Raw genomic sequence first — 24,207 nt, forward strand, 5'->3', positions numbered from 1 at the left:
TAGTCTCCTTCAATCTGGAACAGACCTCCCGTCTCTCTCTCTCTCTCTCTCTCTTTTTTTATCTTTTAAGAGATGGGGTCTCACCCTTTGGCCCAGGCTGGAGTACAGTGACATGATCACCGTTCACTGCAGCCTCAAACGCCTGAGCTCAATCAATATCCTTCCACCTCAGCCACCTGAGTAGTTGGGACTACAGGCGCACACCACCTTTTTGGTTCTTTATGTCATTAACATTTTTCAAGAGTCTAGGCCAGTGGTCTTGTAGAATGCTCCACAATCTATTTTTGTCTTTTCTTCTTGATTAGTTTCCGGTTAAACATTTTTGATAGGGATACCACATAGATGATAGCACATCTGTATCACATCACTACATCATATTAGGAGACAGAGTAATAGCAGTTTTTTTCATTATTGGTGATGCAGAGTTTGGTTATGATGCAGATCACTTGTTAAAGTGGTATCAGTCAGATCATTTTATTTGAAAGGTCCTTTTTCTTTTTTAATAATTAGTTATCTGTGGGGTACTTTGCCAACAACCTCTCACCTGGTGGTTTTAATTTGTTCAATGCTTTACACCCAGGTTTACCCAGAGATCTATTGATGGATGTCAGCATCTCTGTGAATCCCCAGGAAATTTTTTTGTGTGCATATATTTTGCCAGGCATAGTCCAGGACCCTCCAAATATTTAAGAGATCTTTTCCCTCTGTTATCGAGGTGCCTTTTACAAGTTTCTGTGCATCACAGAAGCATGTTATAAGCAGTGAGTTTCTAGAAGCTGGGAACCAATGCCGTTCTTCTGATTTTCCTGATTATCTAGCCAGCCTCATGTAGAGCTAGGTACATAATTTTTGTTGTTTGTTTGAGAACGATTTGTTCTGGCCTTTCCCTTATCCTGAGCCAAACATTTGGATCTTTTATGTTTGGTATAAACTGTACTAGAAACTAAAGCAGAGGGACTTAGCCCCTGGTTTTTGGTGTTCTCTTTGAAGATTTTGGGCACAACAATTGGATTTGTGTCTTTGTTGAACTGAAATCAATAGTGGTCATTTGGAAATGAGTTAAAACACTACAATGTATGTTTTCGTTGTCTGGTTACAATTGTATCAATAAGACATTTTCCACAAGTGCATAAAGACTGTTTGACTCTGTGGACAAGAAGGCTCAGGAGATGACTTTAGGGTGCCTTAAGTTTGTTATTAGCCTAATGTGTAATAGCTGTAGGAGTGATTCCTTCTTGATTTTCCCTGCCCAAGCAGGGAGCAGTTGGAATTCATCATGGCAGTGGCTAGGTGTGTTTTGTTTAGCCTGTGATTAGCCTGTTGGTTACATTGGCTTGCCTTGCATGAAAAAAATGTCTCTCAGGTGACCAACAATAACAATAACAATAACAATAAGAACTAACATTTGAATAGTATACCTTAAAAATACACATTATACCACTTCATCCAGAAGATTATCTGTGAAAACAGGTATTTTTATTCTAATCACATAGGTAAGGAAAAAAGTCTTAGAGAAGTTAAGGTAGCCAACATCAAACAGCTTGTAAGGAGCAGAGGGAGAACCCCCCAAATTCCATTACAGATTCCTTGCACTTTTTGTCTTACCATTCTTTTTTTTTTTTTTTTTTAATTATACTTTAAGTTCTAGGGTACATGTGCATAACGTGCAGGTTTGTTACATATGTATACATGTGCCATGTTGGTTAGGTAAGAGGCATTCTAGGGAATCTAAATATGAACAAAACATGGACCTTGCTCTGAAGGATCTTTTAAACCTAACAGGCGCATAGACTTATAAATCTCTTACAGACAACAAATCGATAGAAGAGCTAAGGAAGTACATAAAAGGGCAAAATGGCCTACAAATAGAGGGTCAAGGTTGGTATGATAGAAGTAGCATTTGAGGGAGGTGGATGTTTTGGAAACAAGAAAGGGAGTGACCAGAAGAATGACTATGGGAAAGACCTGGGCTTGTTGTAGAAGTGGAATTGGCCTAGTTTGGCTAGAGCATGAGCTGCATGAAAGAAAGTAAAAGAAAATAGTGGCAGCTAGAACTGAAAGATAGATTAGGGCCAGATTGTGAAGGGCCTTGAATGCTACATGGAAGAACATTCTGTAGGTATTTTGGGCAGGAGATGAAAAATGACCCTACAGAAGGCCCAATCAGGATGATAAATGGTTAAACATGTTTAAGTTACCAATCTGTGCTAATCTTTCAACAAATGTTACCTCACTGCTGCCTCACTGTAACTCTATGAATAGCATAATAGTGTCCATTTTGCAGATGAGAAAGGAAGGCTCAGCAAGATTAAGGAAATTGGAAATGTCAAGAGCTGGAGCTAGGACCCAGACTTGGGTCTGTCAGATTCTAAGCCTGCTCTATGTCTCACTGTGATTGATATATTGTCACTTCTTTTATTAAGAACTGATAAGGTCCTCTGTCAAGAATATGGCTACAGAAAAAGGATGTTTTCAAAGTTGTGAAGGAACTGCTTCTCACCATGTTATGTTAAGGAATGTAATCACTACCCAACCTGACTTGTACTGTTCTCTGTTTTGAGACCAGAGCTAGATGGGAAATTAAAGAATTGGATGATGTTTTATTTACATGCCCGATGACATCAATACACGCTCATAGCAAATGCCTTTGTTTTCGTTTTCAGTATCTAAGCTTATTGGCCCTAAGTAAATCTTAGGTTAGGTAGAGCTCAGTTCCCAGGGACATTCAAGATTCATAAAGAAGTGATATTTTTCCTAGCTAAAATATTTTTCTTCTTACCAGGTTCTCTACTTAAAAGACAATGACTACTGATGAAGGTGCCAAGAACAGTGGAGAAAGCCCCACAGCCACTGTTGCTGAGCAGGGAGAGGATATTACCTCCAAAAAAGACAGGGGAGTATTAAAGGTGAGGCCACAAAGCTGAATGACATACAAGGAAATCTGCTGTCTGGAAAGATTGTTTATACTCTTTCTGAGGGGGACTGGGGTGGATAGTGTTTATTGAGGGTTACTAAGTGCTAAACAGTAGAGCTAGATTCTCATTTTGTCTTCATAACCTCAAGGTTTTTTTTAAGAGTCGAGTCTCGTTACGTTGCCCAGCCTGGTCTTGAACTCCTGGGTTCAAGTGATCTTCCCATCTCAGCTTCCTGAGTAGCTGAGATTTTCTTTTTAAATTAATTAATTAAATTTTTGAGAGAGGGTATCTCATTATGTTGCTCAGGCAAGTCTTGAAATCCTGGCCTCAAGCGATCCTCCCACCTCAGCCTTCTGAGTAGCTGAGATTATAGGCACGAGCCACTGCGCCCAGCTAGATATTTTAATTTCTAATCCCAGATTATAGATGTTGAAATTGAGACTGGGCTAGGTAAATTAACGTGCCCAACATCATATATCTTAGTAATGCAGATTTACCTGGGGTTCAGGTCCAAGTTATATCTCACTCTAAAGGGCTATGTTTCCCTATTCTCAGAGCATACAAATAGGTTACTATTTTAATGTATCCTTTTAGTACACTAAAGCTAGCTAATGACAATTTTAAGACTTTTTAAGGAAAGAAAAGCTAACTTGAAAAATTCAAAGGGGTTTATTTTATTTTATTTTATTTTGAGACAAGAGTCTCCCTCTGTTGCCCAGGCTGGAGTGCAATGTTGCAATCTCAGCTCACTGCAACCTCCGCCTCCTGAGTTCAAGCAATTCTCCTGCCTCAGCCTCCCGAGTAACTGGGATTACAGGCACCTGCCACCATGCCTGGCTAATTTTTGTATTTTTGTAGAGACAGGGTTTCACCATGTTGGCCAGGCTGGTCTTGAACTCCTGACCTCAGGTGATCCGCCTGCCTTGGCCTCCCAAAATGTTGGGATTATACGTGTGAGCCACCATGCCCAGCCCGAAGGGGTTTATTTTTATATGTAAATATTGTTCCTATGTACAGTGAAGATATCTTTTGAGATTTCCTCAGAGAATATGTCTTACTTTTGAATTAGCTTTCCCACTTATTAAACACTATACAGTAATTCACCATATAATGACATTTCTGTCAGTGACAGACCGCACCTTCAACGGTGGTCCCATAAAATTGTAATGGGGCTGAAAAGTTCCTATGGCCTAGTGGTGTCATAGCTGTTGTAACATGGTAATATAGTATATTACGTGTTTGTGGTGATGTGGGTGTAAACAAACCTACTGCGCTGCAGTCACATGCAGTTATGTGTAGTACATAATACTTGATAATAAATGTTTATATTACTGGTTTATGTGTTTACTATACTTTCTATCGTTATTTTGGAGTGTGCTTCTACTTATTTTTTTAAAAAGTTAACTGTAAAACACCCTTGACTGAGTGCGGTGGCTCATGCCTGTAATCCCAGCACCCTGAGAAGCCAAGGCAAGAGGATCACTTGAGGCCAGGAGTTCAAGACCAGCCTGGGCAACATAGTAAGATCCCTATCTGTAGAAAAAAAAAATTAAAAAATTAGCCAGGCCTAGTGGCATGTACCTGTACTCTCTACTACTCAGGAGGCTGAGGCAGGAGGATCACGTAAGCCTGGGAGTTCCAAGCTGCAATGAACTATGATCATACCACTGCATTCTAGCCTAGGTGAGAGAGGGAGATCCTGTCTTAAACACCAATGAACAAACAAGAAACAGCCTTGGGCAGGTCCTTCAGGAGGTATTCAAGAAGAAGGCATTGTTGTTATAGGAGACAGCAGCTCCATACATGTTATTCTCCTAAAGACCTTCCAGTGGGACAAGATGTAGAGGTGGAAGACAGTGATATTGATGATCCTGACCCTCTGCAGGCCTAAGTTTATGTATGTGATTGTCTTTGTTTTAAACAAAAAATAATTTAAAAAGTAAAAGAATAAAAAATTTTAAAAATAGAAAAATGCTTATAGAATAAGGATATAAAGAAAGAAAATATTTTTGTACAGCTATATAGTGTGTTTGTGTTCTAAGTGTCATTAGAAGAGTCAAAGCTAAAACAAAGTCATAAAGTTTACACAGTAAAAATGTTACAGTAAGCTAAGATTGATTTATTATTAAAGAAAGAAAAAATTTTAAAATAAATGTAGTCTAGGTATCCAGTGTTTATAAAGTCTATGGTAGTGTATGGTAATATCCTAGGCCTTCATGTTCACTCACTACTCACTTGCTGACTCATCCAGAACAACTTCCAGTCCTGCAAGTTCCATTCATGGTAAGTGTTCTGTATAGGTGTACACTTTTTTTCTTTTATACCTTTTATTACTGTACCTTTTTCTGTGTTGAGATATGTTTAGATACACAAATACCACTGTTTTACAATTGCCTGCAGTATTCAGTGCGGTAACACGGTGTACAGGTTTGTAGCCTGGAAGCAATAGGCCAAACCAAACTAATGTGGGTGTGTACTAGTAGGCCAGGCCATCAAAGTTTGTGTAAGTACACTCTGCGATGTTCACACAAGGATGAGATCACCTAAGGACACATTTCTCAGAACATACCCCTGTCCTTAAGCAATGCATGACTGCGTGTGTTTCTTTACTGTATAGTTAATCATTTTCACACGAATTTTTTTGTTCGTTTGTTTCTTACAACAATGTGGTAAGACAATCAGAGCATCTCTTGATTCTTCCATCTTGTAAGTGAATAAACTGAGTCTGAGAAAGCTTAAGTGGCTTTAGTCCCATTAAGTAGTTATTTCTCCTACAACGTTGTTAACACATACAGGTTTTGTATAGTTAAGTTTTGTTTTTCCTGAAAAGATTTTCTGATGCATTCTAAATTATTACCAGGATGCTGCGTTTTAATATCTCCTGTGCCAGCAGTAGCAAATAAGAATTTTTGTTTTGTCTAACCTTGCTTATGTGAAAGCCTTTCTTCTGTGCCTGGCTCTCTTTTGAATATATATGAATTGCCATTATGTACCAAGTCAAATTTTGGAGACTTGCAGCTATAGAATAAGGGCTTTATGCTATAGATTTACATACTATTGTTTTCTTTTAGAGGACTTCTCAACCTTGTAGCTATAGTTGCTCATCCTAAATACCAGGAAGCTTCTAGACACAGTGGAGACTTCGGGGCTGTCCTCAGTGTCTCCCTGTCTCTGTTTAAGACTTCCCCTTTCATCTTTTCAGGGTGCCCACACCCAGAGAACATGATCCCCAACTTGCCTCAGACCCTGTTTTGTTCTAGGGAGTAAATCTAATTGCAAGATTTTTAGGCTTATTAAGAAATGTTGGCGATTTGAAGCCCTTTAAATTATATCATTTATCATTGTCTAGAGCCTCGGATTTCACCGTGAGGCTTTTGGTTAAGATTTAAATAGGTCTAGTAACTGTGCGAGCTAGGGCAATTTAGTTAACCTCTCTGTGATTAAATTCCTGTTTTTAAAATTAGAATAATAATGCCATCAGTTTCATAGAGTTACTAGGATTAGGTGAAGCACTTAGTATAGTGCCTGTCCTATAGTAATCTATCTTATTAACTATTACGTATTTAAAAAAAAAAAAACAGTGCTGGTTTGGAAATTCAGTAACTATCCGAGGAAGATAAAAATTGAATTTATATTTTAAAAATGAATAGAACCTAGATTGTGTCCTTAAGGCAACTCTAGATTTAGGCACAAATTCATCTTGCTAGGGAAGCCTGAAGTGATACCATAGTACCACTTGCTGGTGTGGATGGCTCTCTGACTCTCTGATAGCCATTCATCCCAAATGCCCAGTTACTGTTTATAGTCCTAGAAATGCAGATTCCTTCCACACGAGGCTGACAGTTGAGCATAGCCTCCCAAATACCACATGCAGTCCATGAACATGAGCACTTGTAGAATATTGTGTAATGTCTTTTGATGTTTTGAAAACTGTTTTTTTCTTTTGAAGTCCTAGAAAGTCAGTAATGTTTCTTTGCCTTTAAAGAATGTTTGGGGCGGGGTGTGGTAGCTTATACCTGTAATCCCAGCACTTTAGGAGTCTGAGGCACAGAATCACTTGAACTCAGGAGTTCCAAACCAGCCTGGGCAACATAGCAAGGTTTCATCTCTACTAAAAATAAAAAAGTTAGCCAGGTATGGTGGCATGTGCCTGCAGTCTCTGCTACTCAGGAGGCTGAGGTGGAATGATCACTTGTGCTGGGTGATAGAGGCTGCAGCGAGCTATGATTGTACCATTGCATGCACTCTAGCCTGGGCAAAAGAGCAAGACCCTATCTCAAAAAATAAAATAAAGTTGTTTGGGCTTTTGAGTTAAGAAAGCTGTGGAATTTAGGTTCACAGTGTTTATGTGATATTTATGTTAGGCGGAGGGTATACTTGTCAAAAAAGAATTCGGGAGCAAATCATTGAATTATTTAAATAAAACTCAAAGCAGACTCCTTCCCCAAAAAGATGTTCATCAGATGTTAGCTACCATCGTCTGTTATCTACCAAAAATGATTAATTTGGCATAGATGATTGACAAATTACACCATCACACACCTGGATTTGATTTTCTTTTCCCAGAACTGACCAACTACATTAGCAGCTTGCTCTGCCAAGAACAAAATAAATACACTGGATTTTACAATAGCTAAATACTTTACTAGAAAACAAGTTATTCAGTGTTATATCAAACTGTGCAATGATACTCATTTTTTTAACAGATAGACTGTGTGTCAAATAATAGGAAATGTAACCTATTTTACCAGGAAATTGGGCTTTCTGAAAATAAACAAGCAGAATCTATTCAGAAGCTAATGTTTTTAGCAAAGGAGGGAAATAAAACTACACCTTTGAAGTTTTACTTAAGCTTCTTTTTGAATATTTTTAAAAGTCCACCATTCTTTCTGGTCTAAGTCAGTGCATACATGGACTAGCTCACAAGTCTGTGTTATGAGAGTTTAGTGTCAAAACAGGGCATTAAACCAATGAACAGGATTTATTGGTTAATTCTTTGAATTAGCTGGATGTGGTGGTGGGCGCTTGTAGTCCCAGCTACTCGGGAGGCTGAGGCAGGAGAATGGCGTGAACCCAGGAGGCAGAGCTTGCAGTGAGCCAAGATCGTGCCATTGCACGCCAGCCTGGGTGACGAGCAAGACTCTGTCTCAAAAAAAAAAAAAATACCTTTTTACTAAATATCTATAGATATGTCATATAAACAACAGCTCTTTGGAGTCCTCAATTTTTAAGGTGTTACGGGGTCCTGAGGAAAAAAGGTTGAGAACTACTTTTTTCAAGTATTAAGTATGATTTTTACTAATTTATTTTCAAATGCCTTTTTTTTTTTTTTTGAGGAATAAATAGTGTGATTAGCAATAAAAGTAGCTATAACATAAGAGTAGGTTGGTAAAGCACAGTTTTCTAACAGTGAGTTATTGTGAGGAATGAAGGAAGGCATTAGAAAGAATGGATAATAGTATATTTGCATATCTGCCTGGATGTCTTGGGATGGACTGTGTGACCTTTTTATTCTCTGATTACAAGTAAAAAGTTTCACCTCCTTTTTCTTAATGTTTGTCTTTTCTAGATTGTCAAAAGAGTGGGGAATGGTGAGGAAACGCCGATGATTGGAGACAGAGTTTATGTCCATTACAAAGGAAAATTGTCAAATGGAAAGAAGTTTGATTCCAGTCATGATAGAAGTGAACCATTTGTCTTTAGTCTTGGCAAAAGTAAGAGGGTATTTTTTTGAGTTGTGTTTTACTTAGCTTTATTATATTTGCAATATATAGGAGCAGAGGATTCTATCCTTTCTAAAAGTAAAGATATTTTAGAATAGTGGTACTCAAAGAATGGTCTGAGAATCCCTAGGGCTCGCTGAGATCCTTTTAGGGGGTCCCAAATGTCATTTATTTTCATAACAATACTAAGATATTATTTGACTTTTTACTGTATTGACATCTGCACTGATGGTACAAAAGCTGCAGTGGTAAAAAACTGCTGGTTCCTTAACACAAATCAAGGCAGTGGTAACCAGCTCTTCCAGTAGTCATGGTATTTTCCACTGCCACTCCTTCACTATTTACATAAGAGGAAAAGCTAGTTTCACGTAAGAATGTCCTGATAAAGAAGTAAAAATTATTAGCTTTATTAAAACGCAATCCTTGAGTTTCACATCCCTTTGATATTCTGTGACAGAAAGGGACGCACATATAGAGCACTTCTGTACCCCAAAATATGATGGTTGTCTCAAGGAAAAGTACTTGTCCTCTTGTTTTAGTGAGATCTGAACTAACTGCATTTATTTCATGAAATACCATTTTTACTTGAAAGGGCAAATCTGCTTATGCAGACTTGATTCAGTATTTGGCAGGTGTTTTTCTGAGAATGAATGGAGTGAATCTGTCACTTCAAGGAAAAACAACTGACAATGTTTTTTGCCATTAAGTTTTCAAGTAAAAATTATAGTTTAGGAGAACTCGTATTTACCACTGTGTGCTTGACAGCTTCCGAAGACTTCTGATGAGATCAGTGGGTATTAATGAATGTGGTTTTAAATATACAATGAAATGTGTCCACATTTGGAAGATCTGTATAACTAAGAACCAATATTTTCTCAGTGACCAATGCGAGATGTTACAAGATCATGTGTGAATAAACAATTCATTCAAAGTTAGACAACAGATTTTAATTTAACAGTATGAAAAGTTCACTGATACACTTTCAGTTTCCACATTGTAATTGACTTTTATGAAACTTACAACTTGTACAGTTTTGATGTAGTATCAGATAATTATATTCACAATTATCTAAAAGGTTATTAAAGGGCTCCTATCCTTTTCAACTATCTTTGTGGGTTTGGATTTTTTTTTTCATGTACTTCAGCCAAAATTGCAGCAGATGAATGCAGAAATAGATATGAGAATCTGGTTGTCTTGTGTTACAAGTCAAACATATTTCTACATGTATAGCATTCTAAAACAATGACACTTGTCTCACTAATTTTGTTTTTGTTTTGGAAAATACAAAATATAAAAATACCTTGTACAAAATTAAATTACTTACATTAACATGGGGTTATTCTAAAATTAATTATTAAATAACTACTTTTGTCCGGGTGCAGTGGCTCACGCCTGTAATCCCAGCACTTCGGGAGGCCGAGGTGGGCAGATCATGAGGTCAGGAGACCGAGACCATCCTGGCTAACACCGTGTTAGAAGGGTCTCTCTTCTTGTGCTTAGTGGGCATTTGTTAGCCAGGATGGTCTCGATCCCCTGACCTCGTGATCCACCCACCTCGGCCTCCCAAAGTGCTGGGATTACAGGCGTGAGCCACCGCACCCAGCCTCAATCTTACTATTTTTTTGGTTCTTTGTACAATTAGTATAATTTAGGTGACAATCATATTAACATTTGTGTCAAAGCTACTTTGAATGGTTTTTTTTTATTGAGGTATTATTTATATATAATAAAGTTTACCCTTTTAAGTATATAGTTTGATGAATTTTGATAATCGTTCTGTAACTACCACCAATCAAAATATAAAACAATTTCTTTATCTTAAAAAGTATTTTTATGTCCTTTTGCAGTCATTTTCCTTCCTGGACTCTGAGCCCCAGGCAGTCACTAACTTGGTTTCTGTTCCTATAATTTTGCCTCTTCTAGAATTTCGTATAAACAGAATCTTGTATTATCTTTGGTGTTTGACTTCTTTCACTTAACATAATGACTTTGGGATTCTTGCATGTTGAATTCCTGAGAAGTATTCCACAATTTGGGAATGCCACAGTTTGTTCACCCATTCAAAAACAGGACATTTGGTGGTTTGCAATTTGGGGCTATTCAGTTTTTCATATCCTTGCTAACATGTAGTATTGTCGATCTTTTTAACTTTAGCCATTCTAGTAAGTATGAAGTAGTATCTCACCTTGGGTTTTGTTTGCATTTCTCTGATGACTAGTGATGATTGAGGGTCTCTCTTCTTGTACTTAGTGGGCATTTGTATGTTTTCTTTTGTAAAGTGTCTGTTCAGATCTTCTGCCCATTTTAAAACATCGGTTGTTTGTCCTATTGAGTTGTACTTAAAAGGGCAAGCACTTTGGCAAATATGATCTCCCAGTCTATCTTGCCTTTTTATTTTCTTAATTGGTCTTTGGAGAAGTAGACGTTTTTACTTCTGATGAAGTCAGTTTTATCAATTTTTTCTTTTATGGTTTGGTTACCTACTATTATTAACCATTTTTGGTTTGATGTGATTTTTTGTTTACTATATTACAGACTAAGGTACAGAAAAGCTTGGTAAATTGCCCAAGGCTATACAGTAAGTGGCAGAGCCAGGATTCAAATCCAGATAGTCTTTCTTATGTTAGATCTTAAGGTTTAAAACATAGCCCAAACCAGGTATAGAAATGAAGTAGGTCCTGGTTAGCAGTATTTATCGAGTGCCTGATAAGTAGAAATTTCTCTTTTTTTTTGAGACGGAGTCTCGCTCTCACTCAGGCTGGAATGCAGTGGTGTGATCTTGGCTCACTGCAACCTCTGTCTCCCGGGTTCAAGTGATTCTCCTGCCTCAGCCTCCTGAGTAGCTGGGATTACAGGTGTACACCACCATGCCTGGCTAATTTTTGTATTTTTAGTAGACAGGGTTTCACCACGTTGGCCAGGATGGTCTCGATCTCCTGACCTCGTGATCTGCCCACCTTGGCCTCCCAAAGTGCTGGGATTACAGGTGTGAGCCACCGTGCCCGGCCACAGAAGACATTTCTTACCAGTAATGATATGTCATAGTAAGGTTTATCAAAAGTGCTAGCGCTTGTGTTGGCTCTCTCTCTCTCTCTCTTCCTTCTTCCTCCTTCTCTCTCTCTTTCTCTCCAGAGACTTGCTCTGTTATCAGAGCTGGAATGCATCATAACTCACTACAGCATTGAACTTCTAGGCTTCAGCGATCCTCCTGCCTCAGCCTCCCAGAGTGCTGGATTACAAGCATGAGTCACTGCCCTCAGCCAATATGTTCTTAATATCTGTTTACTTTTTTTTACATTCAGTTGAGGAGCATTCAGGAGATTTGTAAGGAAAGCTTTTAGGCTAAAATATTTAATTTTTCTAATTGTCCCCAAAAGTGTGAGCCAGAAAGACAGCAAACTTTAAGAATGTACTTACTTTGATTTTTCCTGGTACTTTGCGATAGAGGAGGAGTGCTTCCAGTTTCCACTGCTGAGTGGATATCAGGGAGGAGCTGATTTAGGTTGTGAAAAGCTGAGCAAATTTCTCACTCCATTTAAATTCGATATTGTATCATGCCTTTGTTCTTTTTTTGAGTACAATATTGTGGTGCTATAGTTCTTTGCAAAGAGTAATTAAAACATGACCCCTGCCTTCAAGTGTAACAATTTAGTCTGGCAGAGTTGATCCTTAAGACTGTCCCAGGACAGATAATGCCACCATATCTGTTTTCTTTCCCTTTTCCCTTTTTTTTTTTTTAAATTATAAACCTTCCAGGTGGGGAGAGGTTATCCTATGATTAGTTTTCTTAGTAGTTAGAGAAATGACAAAAATACAATGTAATATAAGATATAAACACTTTAAAATAGTCTTAAACATAAATTACTGTAATCTCGGCAGTTTGGGAGGCCAAGACAGGAGGATCAGTTGAACCCAAGGGTTCAAGACCAGCCTGGACAACGTGGTGAAACCCCATCTCTACAAAAAATACAAAAATTAGCCAGGCGTGGTGGCGCCAGCTTACTCAGGAGGCTGAGATGGGAACATCATTGGCGCCCAGGAGGTCAAGGCTGCAGTGAGCTGTGATCACACGCCTTCACTCCAGCCTGGGTGACAGAGCGAGACGCTGACTCAAACAAAACAAAAGTAAATTAATTTGTTTAATTCATGATTAGTTACTATTGGTAGGGGGTAGGGATAATTATTAGAGCCCTTTTATAGCTATTTTAAAATAAAACGAGTGGCTCATGCCTGTAATCCCAGCACTTTGGGAGGCCGACGTGGGCAGATCACCTGAGGTTCGAGGTTGAAGACCAGCCTGGCCAACATAGTGAAACCCTGTCTCTACTACAAATACAAAAATTAGCTGGTGTGGTGGCATATGCCTGTAATCCCAGACTACTGGGGAGGCTGAGGCAGGAGAATCACTTGAGCCCAGGAGGTGGAAGTTACAGTAAGCCAAGATTGTGCCACTGCACTCCAGCCTGGGCGACAGAGTGAGACTCCGTCTCAAAAAACTAAAAACAAAAACAACAAAACCTAAAATATATGAGGAAAAAGTATACAGGAAAAATAATTTGCTTTGTTTAGTGTAAAAAGAAGAAAGGATGTCTGTATTATCTATTATATGAGGTTTTTCTTATTTTTAACATAAAAATTAGTAGAATACGCAAGTAGTTAAAATAGACATCAGAAATTGGTACTAATTAGTAGAATATGCAAGTAGTTAAAATAGACATCAGAAATTGGTACTAAGTCCTAGGAATCCCTCAAGGAAGGTGAAGCAGGAATGAATAAGATGCACTTTTAATTACCTGAAGCTTAGTAAGTGATTAACCTTAAGTGTTTGTCAACTTTTATATTTTGAAAGGAAATCTTTTACAGTTAAAATATTTACCTTTCTTGTTCTCCTTTACTACTCCCATATGAAAAAGTAATTTTTTTCTGTATGATATGGTGTAGCTTTCATCCTATAGTGTGTTCAGTATGCTCATATTCAAATGTAAATGTACATTTAAAAGGTAGTGATTTTTCAACAAGGGTGCCAAGACCATTCACTGGGAGAAAGGACAGTCTTTTCAACAAATGGTGTTGGAAAAGCTAGATATCCAGATGTAAAAGAATGAAATTGGGTCCTTATCTTACACCATCTGCAAAAATTAACTCAAAATGGATCAAAGACCCAAATGTAAGATCTAAACCTATAAAACTCCCATAAGAATATGGAGGAAGGCCGGGCACAGTGGCTCACACCTGTAATGCCAGCACTTTGGGAGGCCAAGGCAGGTGGATCACCTGAGGTTTAGGAGTTCAAGTTCAAGACCAGCCCTGACCAACATGGTGAAACCCGTCTCTACTAAAAAAAAAAAAAAAATTAGCTGGGCATGGTGGCGCATGCCTGTTGTCCCAGCTACTTGGGAGACCGAGGCAGGAGAATTGCTTGAACCCGGGAAGCAGAGGTTGCAGTGAGCCAAGATCACACCATTGCACTCCAGCCTAGGCAGCAAGAATGAAACATCTCAAAAAAATAAATAAATAAATGAAGAATATGGAGGAAAGGCTTCATGACACTGGATTTTGCAGTGGTTTCTTGGCATGACATCAAAAGTACAGGCAACAAAAGTAAAACAATTAAACATAAATTACTGGACATCATAAATTAAATTGGAATACATCAAAATTTAAAACTTTTGTGCATCAAACAGTAACAGAATGAAAGGCAGCCTATGGAATGGGAGAAAAATATTTGCAAATCTTATGTCTGATAAGGGGTTAATACCCAGAATACACAAACAACTCCTATAACTCAACAAAAACAACAAAATAGCCCAATTAAAAAATATGTAAAGGACCAGTTGCAGTGGCCATACCTGTAATCCCAGCATTTTGGGAGACCTAGGTGGGAGGATTACTTAGAGGCCAGGCTTTCAAGACCAGTCTGGGCAACATAGTGATACCCTATGTCTAAAAAATTTTTAAAAACTGGGCAGAGGACTTGAAATTTCTTCAAAGAAGATATAAAAATGGACAACAAGCATATGCAAAGATGTTCAACATCACTAATCATTAGGGAAATTCAAGTCAAAACCACAGTGAAATATCACCCTCATACCGGTTAGAATGGGTACTATTAAAAAAACAGAAAACAACAAGTGTTGATGAGGATGTAGAGAAATTGGAACCCTCACGCATTGTTGGTGGGAATGTAAAATAGTGCAACTGCTGTGGAAAACAGTATGGAAGTTCCTCAGACAATTGAAAATAGGGTTACCATGTTGATCTAGCAATTCTACTTGTAGGCATATAACCAACAGAATTGAAAGCAGAGTCTTGAAGAGATATTTGTACACTCATGTTTGTAGCAGCATTGTTAACAGCAACCAAAAGGTGGAAGCAACTCAAGTGTCCATCATAGATGAATAAACAAAATGTGATAAAAACGTACAGTGGAATATTTAAGTTTTAAAGAAAAAAATGTGGCAGATGCTACAACATGGATGAACCTTGAGGACGTTATACTAAGTGAAGTAATCCAGTGACAGACAAATACTGTCTGATTCCACTTATATGAGTTATCTATCTAGAGTAGTCAAATTCATAAAAACAGAAAGAATAGAAGTTGCCAAAGGTTCGGGAAGGAGGAAATGTTTAATGGGTATAAAATTTTATTTTTGCAAGACGAAAGAGTTCTGGAGATTGGTTGCGTAACAATGTGAATATACTTAAAAATGGTCAACTGTGCACTTTAAAAAATAGCTAAGGTGGTAAATTCTTTTTTTTCCCCCCCATAATTAAGCGTTTTTTTTTAACTCAAGGAGGAAACATTATGTAATCAGAATGTTCTGAAGTGGTCACTATAGTCTTTATTATAAATGAGAGTGTTAAGTGATTAAAATGTTATATCTTAAAATATGTTATATAATTTTTTAAGCCAGAAGTATTACATTACAGAAGGAAGAAAAAGTATAATAAATTGTTTTTATACTAGGCTTTATATACTTTTAAACTTTTTCACCTGCCTATAGTTACATACATATAAAAAGCATTTAAATTTAGTAATAGCTATATTACACATTTGTGTGTATATATATATATATATATATTCTCATTTTATATTTTATTACAAATGGACTAAGACTCCTGAAATTGATAAATTGTGTACAAGCTAGTAAAATTGAAGTCTAGATCAAGTGTAAGAATAAATTGACGTTATATATTCTTGGTGTTTTTTTTCTTTTTTTCTTTTTCTTTTTTTTTTGAGACGGAGTCTTGCTCTGTTGCCCAGGCTAGAGTGCAATGGCACAATCTCGGCTCACTGCAAGCTCTGCCTCCCGGGTTCACGCCATTCTCCTGCCTCAGCCTCCCGAGTAGCTGGGACTACAAGCCCCTGCTACCACGCCCGGCTAATTTTTTATATTTTTAGTAGAGACGGGGTTTCACTGTTAGCCAGAATGGTCTTGATCCCCTGACCTTGTGATCTGCCTGCCTTGGACTCCCGAAGTGCTGGGATTACAGGTATGAGCCACCGCGCCCGGCCTGTTCTTGGTGTATTTTACCTATGACTGAGATCCTAAAGATGGAGAATCTTTAAAATGTTTATGCTTTGGGGGTTGGGCATGGTGGCTCACACCTGTAATCCCAGCACTTTAGGAGGCCAAGGTGGGCAGACCACTTAAGGTCAGGAGTTTGAGACCAGCCTGACCAACATGGTGAAACCCCGTCTCTACTAAAAATACAAAAATTACCTAAGCGTAGTGGCACGTGCCTGTAATCCCAGCTACTTGGGAGGCTGAGGCACGAGAATTGCTTGAACCCAGGAGGCAGAGGTTGCAATGAGCAAAGATTGTGCCACTGCACTCCAGCCTGGACAACAAAGTGAGACCGTATCTCAAAAAAAGGAAAATATTTATGCTTTTGGTGCAGTAATTTTACCTCTAGGAATTTAAGGAGATGTGGTGTAGAAGCTTGCTTAACCTACTCCAGACTAATTGATGCTCTCCATTCTGTTTGCAAATATACTGAGTGATACAACTGGTTTCCTGCGGTGTGGTCCCACACACTGCTTCCATCAGTTGAGTGGGCCTTGTCAGTGCCCTGCAGCCGCAGACCACTAGGAATGCACATATAGTTGAACACGTTGGTTCATTACTTGCGAGGGAGGATACACACCATGCGAACTGTGGAATATCTCAGTAAGAGTGTTAGAAGGAATATTTTATAGGACTTGGGCTTGTATTAGGTGATTTGGGGGAGTTTTAAGAAAGCAGAGCTTTCTCGGATGCTGTTAGGATGTGGGGTGATTTATGTTTGGGTATCTTAATAAATCTTATTAGGAAATGGGCCAACTAGAGTGAGACCAAAGCTAGAACTGGTAGAGAAGCAGCAGTCACTCATATTAGCCAGGAGAGGGGGATGTTTGGTATTTTGTAAAATGCACAGTGACCTTGTTTTTCTCCTCTGGGTTTAGTCAAAAAAAAAATACATATATATTTTTCTTTTTTGAAATGGGAATGGAGTGCAGTGGCGTGATCTCAGCTCACTGCAACCTCCACCTCCCAGGTTCAAGCAATTCTCCTGCCTCAGCCTCCCAAGTAGCTGGGATTACAGGCATGTGCCACCACGCCCTGCTAATTTTTACATTTTTAGTAGAGACAGGGTTTCACCATGTTGGCCAGGCTGGTCTCGAACTCCTGACCTCAGGTGATCCACTCGCCTCAGCCTCCCAAAGTGCTGGGATTACAGGTGTGAGCCATCACGCCCAGCCAGACAAAATTTTGAAGTATTTTTGTTTTGTCTCACTTGGACACAGTCTCAGAGTGACCTTGTCTCATGTTGATATTTTGCGAGATTGTTTATGTCCCACAGGAGAATAATATGGCCTCCCTGTGATCCCTAGGCCAGCTTCAAACAACACTGAGGTCTAGCTGTAAGTGTTCAAGCAGTTTCCAGATGTTGGGGAGGCTACTTTTTCTTTCTCAAATTCTTGTTAAGAATCTGTTGAAGCCAAGTGCCTGTAGTCTCAGCCACTCAGATGCTGAGGTGGGAGGATCCCTTGAGCCAGGAGGTCGAATCCAGCCTGAGCAACATAGCAAGACCCTGTCTCTTAAAAATGAAAAAAACTGGGCTGATGCAATGGCTCACACCTGTAATCCCAGCACTTTGGAAAGCTGAAGCAGGAGTATCACTTGAGGCTAGGAGTTCAAGACCAACCTGGGCAATGTAGCAAGACTCCATATCTACAGAAAAATTTAAAATCATGGTGGTATTCACCTGTAGTCCTAGCTACTAGGGAAGCTGAGGCAGGAGGTTCTCTTGAGCCCAGGAGTTCAAGACCAGCCTGGGCAACATGGTGAGACTCTGTCTACAAAAAAAAAAAAAAAAGAAGAAGAAGAAGAAAATGAACCCAATGTGGTAGCACATGTCTGAGGTCCCAGCTACTTGGGGGGCTAAGGTGGGAGGACTGCTTGAGCCTGGGAGGATGAGGATGCAGTAAGCGATACTCACACCACTACACTCCAGTCTGTGTGACAGAGCAAGACCCTGTCTCTTAAAAAAAAAAAAAAAAAGTAGCCATTTTATAAAGACAGTTGGGCAATAACTATCAAATTTAAAATGCATATAACCTTTGCACTTCCAGGAATTTACCCTCCAAATATATTTATGCAAAGTAGGCAAACATAAATGGACAAGTAGTCTCATTAGATTACTGTTGGTAATATATGCATCAATAGGAGATTGTTGTATTATACACCCGATAATATTTTTCCTTTATCAAATACATATTATGTGCCAGGCACCATGCCATGCATTTGATGTGTTTTGTCTAATAATTCTTAAAACAACTGAAAATATATGGCAAGTACTGTTATTATCTACATTTTGCAGGTGAGGAGACTGCAGCACAGAGATTAAGTAACTTGCACAAGTTTACACAGATAGTAAAAGGCAAACTGGGTATTCAAATCTAGGTAGTCTGAGGTTAGAGTATGCTGCATTTTTGACCTCTAAAATATACATCCTCCTTTCTACTGTTGGAGAAAGAGGATGAAGATATATATTAAATGAAAAAATAGTTCAGAACTGAATGTCTAGTTCACTGTCATTTGTGTTTTAAATTTTTTTAAAAAAGGTACAGCACACAGTAGGATACCAAAGAAACAAAACAGGGACTTATAAGGAACAAATGGATGGCCTTTCCGCTTTCACTTTCCATCTCTTTCATGGGTGTTTTAATAATACGCATGTATTACTTGAATAACTTTTTTTTTTTTTTTTAAGAGACAGGGTCTTGCTCTGTCACCTAGGCTGGAGTGCAGTGACACAATCATTGCTCACTGTAGCCTCTTACTCCTGGGCTCTAGCTATTCTCCTGTCTTAACCTTCAAAGTATCTGGAACTACAAGCACGTGCCACCATGCTGCACTAATTTTTTAAATTTTTGTAGAGATGGAGTTTCACTGTGTTGCCCTGGCCCGTCTTAAAACTCTTGGGCTCAAGTGGATGCTCCCACTTGGCCTCCCAAAATGCTGAGATTACAGGTATGAGCCACTGTTCCTGGCCACTTAACATATATTTTTAACTGAAATAAATGTAGCTGACATTTGGAAAAGTTGTAATATTTAATGAAGATTAAGCTAAAATCGTGAATGCCAAATGGTTTATCCATCCCTGCTTACATACTGTTATGTAGGATTTCCCTTGTCCTAATATCCTACCACCAGCTCACTTCAAATTCACTTCCTCTGGGGTTCATCTCTTATCTGATCCCACTTTGAATACTTACATTTTTGTTTTTGTGTTTTGAGACAGGACAGGGTCTCCACTCTGCTGCCCAGGCTGGAGTGCAGTGGTATGATCTCAGCTCACTGAAACCTCGACCTCCTGGGCTCAAGCAATCCTCCCTCTTCAGCCTCCTGAGTAGCTGGCAAGCACCACCACGCCTGGCTCATTTTTTCAATATTTTTTTTTTGTGGAGATGGGGTTTCACCATGTTGCCTGGGCTGGTCTCAAACTCTTGAGCTCAAGAGATCTGCCCACCTTGGCCTCCCAAAGTGCTGGGATTACAGGCGTGAGCCAACGTGCCCAACCCCCAGATACTTAATGTTTTTGATTAACAAAGTACCTCATTTGTAATTTAGCCTTTTTTTTTTTTTTGAGTCAGAGTCTTGCTGTGTTGCCCAGGCTGGAGTGCAGTGGCATGATCTCTACTCACTGCAACCTCCGCCTTCCAGGTTCAAGTGATTCTCCTCCCTCAGCCTCCCAAGTAGTTAGGATTACAGGCACACACCACCATGCCTGGCTAATTTTTGTATTTTTAGTAGAGACGGGGTTTCACCATGTTGGCCAGGCTGGTCTTGAACTCCTGGCCTCAAGTGATCTACCCGCCTTGGCCTCCTAAAGTGCCAGGATTACAGGCGTGAGCCACCATGCCCCACCAAAATGTAATTAGCCTTTTAAATTGCCTGAATTTTCTATTGTTTCCCAAAGGACTTGATAGTGCTTACAGTAAGATAATGATGCACATCATAGGAACTGTAAACATTGAGATTACAATTATATAGCCTAATATAGTCCTACAATTGAGCAGTAAATTTAACTTAGTTTCCTGGAAGTAGGCAAAAAATAAAACATTTTAAGTTCTGTAGTTGTGGTTTGACAAAAAGACACATATGTTTTTGTTTAAAGAAACCTTTTTCTGATTCTAAATTTTGTGAAGAAATGTGTTTCATAGACCCTTTTATGCAATTTATACTGTTCTGGTTACTTCTTGTTTTGTTGGGTTTTTTTTGTCTACCCAACTAAATTATAAGCTTCCTTAGGACAAACTCTATTTTTCAATACTGTTTTTGTTCTATCTTTGCCTAGAAAATGTGTGCTTATTATAGTTGAAATGATAAATTAAGCAACAATTGCAACACAGCCATATTTCATGGATAATGTTACCACCAGTTTTCAAAGACTTAATTTTTGAGTAGTTTAGGAATTTATACTACTTTTTTTTTTTTTTTTTTTTTTGAGACGGAGTCTCGCTCTGTCGCCCAGGCTGGAGTGCAGTGGCCGGATCTCAGCTCACTGCAAGCTCCGCCTCCCGGGTTTACGCCATTCGCCTGCCTCAGCCTCCCGAGTAGCTGGGACCACAGGCGCCCACCACCTCGCCCGGCTAGTTTTTTGTATTTTTTTAGTAGAGATGGGGTTTCACCATGTTAGCCAGGATGGTCTCGATCTCCTGACCTCGTGATCCGCCTGCCTCGGCCTCCCAAAGTGCTGGGATTACAGGCTTGAGCCACCGCGCCCGGCCAAGAATTTATACTACTTTCATCCCTTTCAGCAGGGAATCCTTTTTGAGACAGGTCTCACTCTCACCCAGGCTAGAGTGCAGTGGCATAATCTTGACTCACTGAAGCCTCAACCTCCTGGGCCCCGGGCTCAAGCAGTCTTCCCACCACAGCCTCCGGAGTAGCTGGGACTACAGGTGTGTACCACTATACCCAGCTGTGTTCTTTGGGTTTTTTGTTTTGTTTTGTTTTTGTTTTTAAGAGATGAGGTCTTGCTGTGTTGCCCAGGCTGGTCTCAAACTCCTGGACTCAAGCGATCCTCCCACCTCAGCCTCCCAAAGTGCTGGACTGATCAACAGGGAATCTTTTATGATAGCCTTGAAAAAAAAATAATTTATTTGTATGTAGCACTCTGTCATCTTGTAGCCCATACTTTCTGAGTATGTAGTATGAAAAACTGGAAATTTGAACTTTTGTTTTATGAAAGTTAAATATTTTTAAATAGGGCTTATAGCTTTCAACTACCTTTTCCTTTCTCTTAGGCCAAGTTATAAAGGCATGGGACATTGGGGTGGCTACCATGAAGAAAGGAGAGATATGCCATTTACTCTGCAAACCAGAATATGCATATGGCTCGGCTGGCAGTCTCCCTAAAATTCCCTCGAATGCAACTCTCTTTTTTGAGGCAAGTATGTGTGTGATGTTGCCTTGTCAGCATCTGCTCTACAATAGGAATGGCTTTGAAGCAACAGGCAGTGGGAAAAGGAGCTATAGAGAATCAGATCCAACTTACTTATTTTGGAGCATGGCTTCTTGAATTGTTTCCCACAAACCCAAGGGTGCACATGCCAGTGCTTTTTGAGAAACATGTTTCCAGCACAAAAAGGTCATATCCAAATACACAAAAGACACTACACTTAGAAATAAAGATTCTGGTCCATGGTGTGAGTGTGACATACTCAAAATTGACCAGAATGCAGGATGGAAATGTTGGCAATAAATGTTGAAATATGCCTATGTCAAGTTGCAGGGTATTTTCATATTATAAAGGTTTATGTCACAGATCTCACTTCTCTAGAAGTGTTTGATGGTTATAAAACATTATTCAACCTGTGTTGAAATTACATATATTTGGCAAAACTTGATTTTTAAGAACCACCCCAGCTAGGTAAAATACACCTTTAATCAGTCGTAGGCCACATTCATGAAATTTATTCTTACATTTTGAGAAGGGAACTCCATAAATCCAGAGTGGGAAAGTTGTGGCCTCAAACAAAATGTTCTACACCAGCATCCTGTAGCTCTGGCTTTTTGCCCACAGGGTAGTGTTCCTAGTATTTCCTATCTTTGCACTGCAGTCCCTTAGGATATAGTCCTAGACATTATCATTATGTGAAATTCTTTCCAAGTATGGAAAAGTATAGTGGGTTTTTTTTTCTTTTTTTTTTGCTACTTTTCCAATAATTAAGATGCATAAATGAATGTATACATTTTAAAACAGCTTTATTTTGTAAAATGAAATAATTGGTTGCCCTTGCCTTCACATATGTTAAATTGGCTTTGTTTGGTCTTTTCTCAGCTGAATTCCTTTTTTCTTTCTAGATTGAGCTCCTTGATTTCAAAGGAGAGGACTTATTTGAAGATGGAGGCATTATCCGGAGAACCAAACGGAAAGGAGAGGGATATTCAAATCCAAACGAAGGAGCAACAGTAGAAAGTAAGTATTAAAGTAAGAGGGAACTAGTCCTTAAAAGTTGGACCATTTATGTGGACGAAATGGAGACTTAAAAAAAAAAAAGTTTATGGAAATGAACATATTGGCTGGGTGTGGTGACTCACGCCTGTAATCCCAGCACTTTGGGAGGTTGAGGCGGGTGGATTGCCTGAGCTCAGGAGTTTGAGACCAGCCTGGCTAGCATGGCGAAACCCCATCTCTATTAAAAATACAAAAAAACTAGCAGGGCGTGGTGGTGCACGCCTGTAATCCCAGCTCCTTGGGAGGCTGAGGCACGAGAAACACTTGAACCCGGGAGTTGGGGGTTGCAGTGAGCCAAGATGGTGCTGCTGCACTCCAGCCTGGGTGACAGAGCGAGACTCTGCCTCAGAAAAAAAAAAAAAAGTATTGAATATATCTCAAAGATAGTCTCAGCCAGGCACAGTGAGTGGCTCACGCCTGTAATTCCAGCACTTTGGGAGGCTGAGGTGGGAGGATCTCTTGAGCTTAGGAATGCGACACCAGCAAGGGCAACATAGTGAGGCCCCATCTCTACTAAAAAGCATCAAGAGAATTAGTCAAGTGTGGTGACACGTCCCTGTAGTCCCAGCTACTTAGGAGGCTGAGGTGGAAGAATCACTTGAGCTCTGGAGATAAACGCTACAGCAGAGAGCCGTGATTGTGCCATTGCGCTCCTGCCTGGACAACAGCAAGATTCTGTGGGGGGAAAAAAAAAAAAAAAGTCCGGGTGCGGTGTCTCACGCCTCTAATCCCAGCACTTTGGGAGGCCGAGGTGGGCGGATCACGAGGTCAGGAGATCGAGACCAGCCTGCCTAACACGGTGAAACCCCGTCTCTACTAAAAATACAAAAAATTAGCCAGGCATGGTGGAGGGCACCTGTAGTCCCAGCTACCTGGGAGGCTGAGGCAGGAGAATGGCGTGAACCTGGGAGGCCGAGCTTGCCATGAGCCGATATGGCACCACTGCACTCCAGCCTGGGAGACAGCGAGACTCTCTCAAAAAAAAAAAAAAAAAAGAATAGTTTCAGGTTCAACATTTATTTAATAATTTTATTTAGTAAATATTAATTTAACATCTAAGTGCCAGGCATGCTACCGGCCTCTACCAACTCAAAAATGAATACAAAGTAATTCCATCCACAAGAAATTCTCAATCTGTGAACTCTTTGGTGTGCCAACAACTATATTAGTTGCCCGATATATTTGTTCGTTTATTTCTCACAGCCTTAAGAGGTAAAATTGCCTGTCCCCAGATAAGAAAAGTTAATTCAGGCTGGGCGCGGTGGCTCAAGCCTGTAATCCCAGCACTTTGGGAGGCCGAGACGGGCAGATCACAAGGTCAGAAGATCGAGACCATCCTGGCTAACACGGTGAAACCCCGTCTCTACTAAAATACAAAAAACTAGCCGGGCGAGGTGGTGGACGCCTGGAGTCCCAGCTAGCCGGGAGGCTGAGGCAAGAGAATGGCGTGAACCCGGGAGGCGGAGCTTGCAGTGAGCTGAGATCCGGCCACTGCACTCCAGCCTGGGCGACAGAGCGAGACTCCGTCTCAAAAAAAAAAAAAGTTAATTCAGAGATGT

At 39.6% G+C, this 24,207-nt stretch overlaps 1 protein-coding gene across 2 annotated transcripts in view; it reads left to right on the forward strand.

Moving 5' to 3' along the window:
• The window catches only part of FKBP5 (FKBP prolyl isomerase 5), a 114,673-nt gene that overhangs the window by 43,963 nt on the left and 46,503 nt on the right, over positions 1 to 24,207 (forward strand). For both annotated transcript variants that reach the window (XM_023212625.2, XM_023212626.2), the window contains exons 2-5: positions 2,783 to 2,906; positions 8,485 to 8,629; positions 21,435 to 21,577; positions 22,495 to 22,609. In XM_023212625.2, coding sequence (XP_023068393.1) covers positions 2,802 to 2,906; positions 8,485 to 8,629; positions 21,435 to 21,577; positions 22,495 to 22,609 — 508 coding nt within the window. In that variant the 5' untranslated portion in view covers positions 2,783 to 2,801. The remainder of the gene's footprint in view (positions 1 to 2,782; positions 2,907 to 8,484; positions 8,630 to 21,434; positions 21,578 to 22,494; positions 22,610 to 24,207) is intronic.

This window comes from Piliocolobus tephrosceles, chromosome 5 (genome assembly GCF_002776525.5).
Source record: "Piliocolobus tephrosceles isolate RC106 chromosome 5, ASM277652v3, whole genome shotgun sequence".
NCBI lineage: Eukaryota > Metazoa > Chordata > Mammalia > Primates > Cercopithecidae > Piliocolobus > Piliocolobus tephrosceles.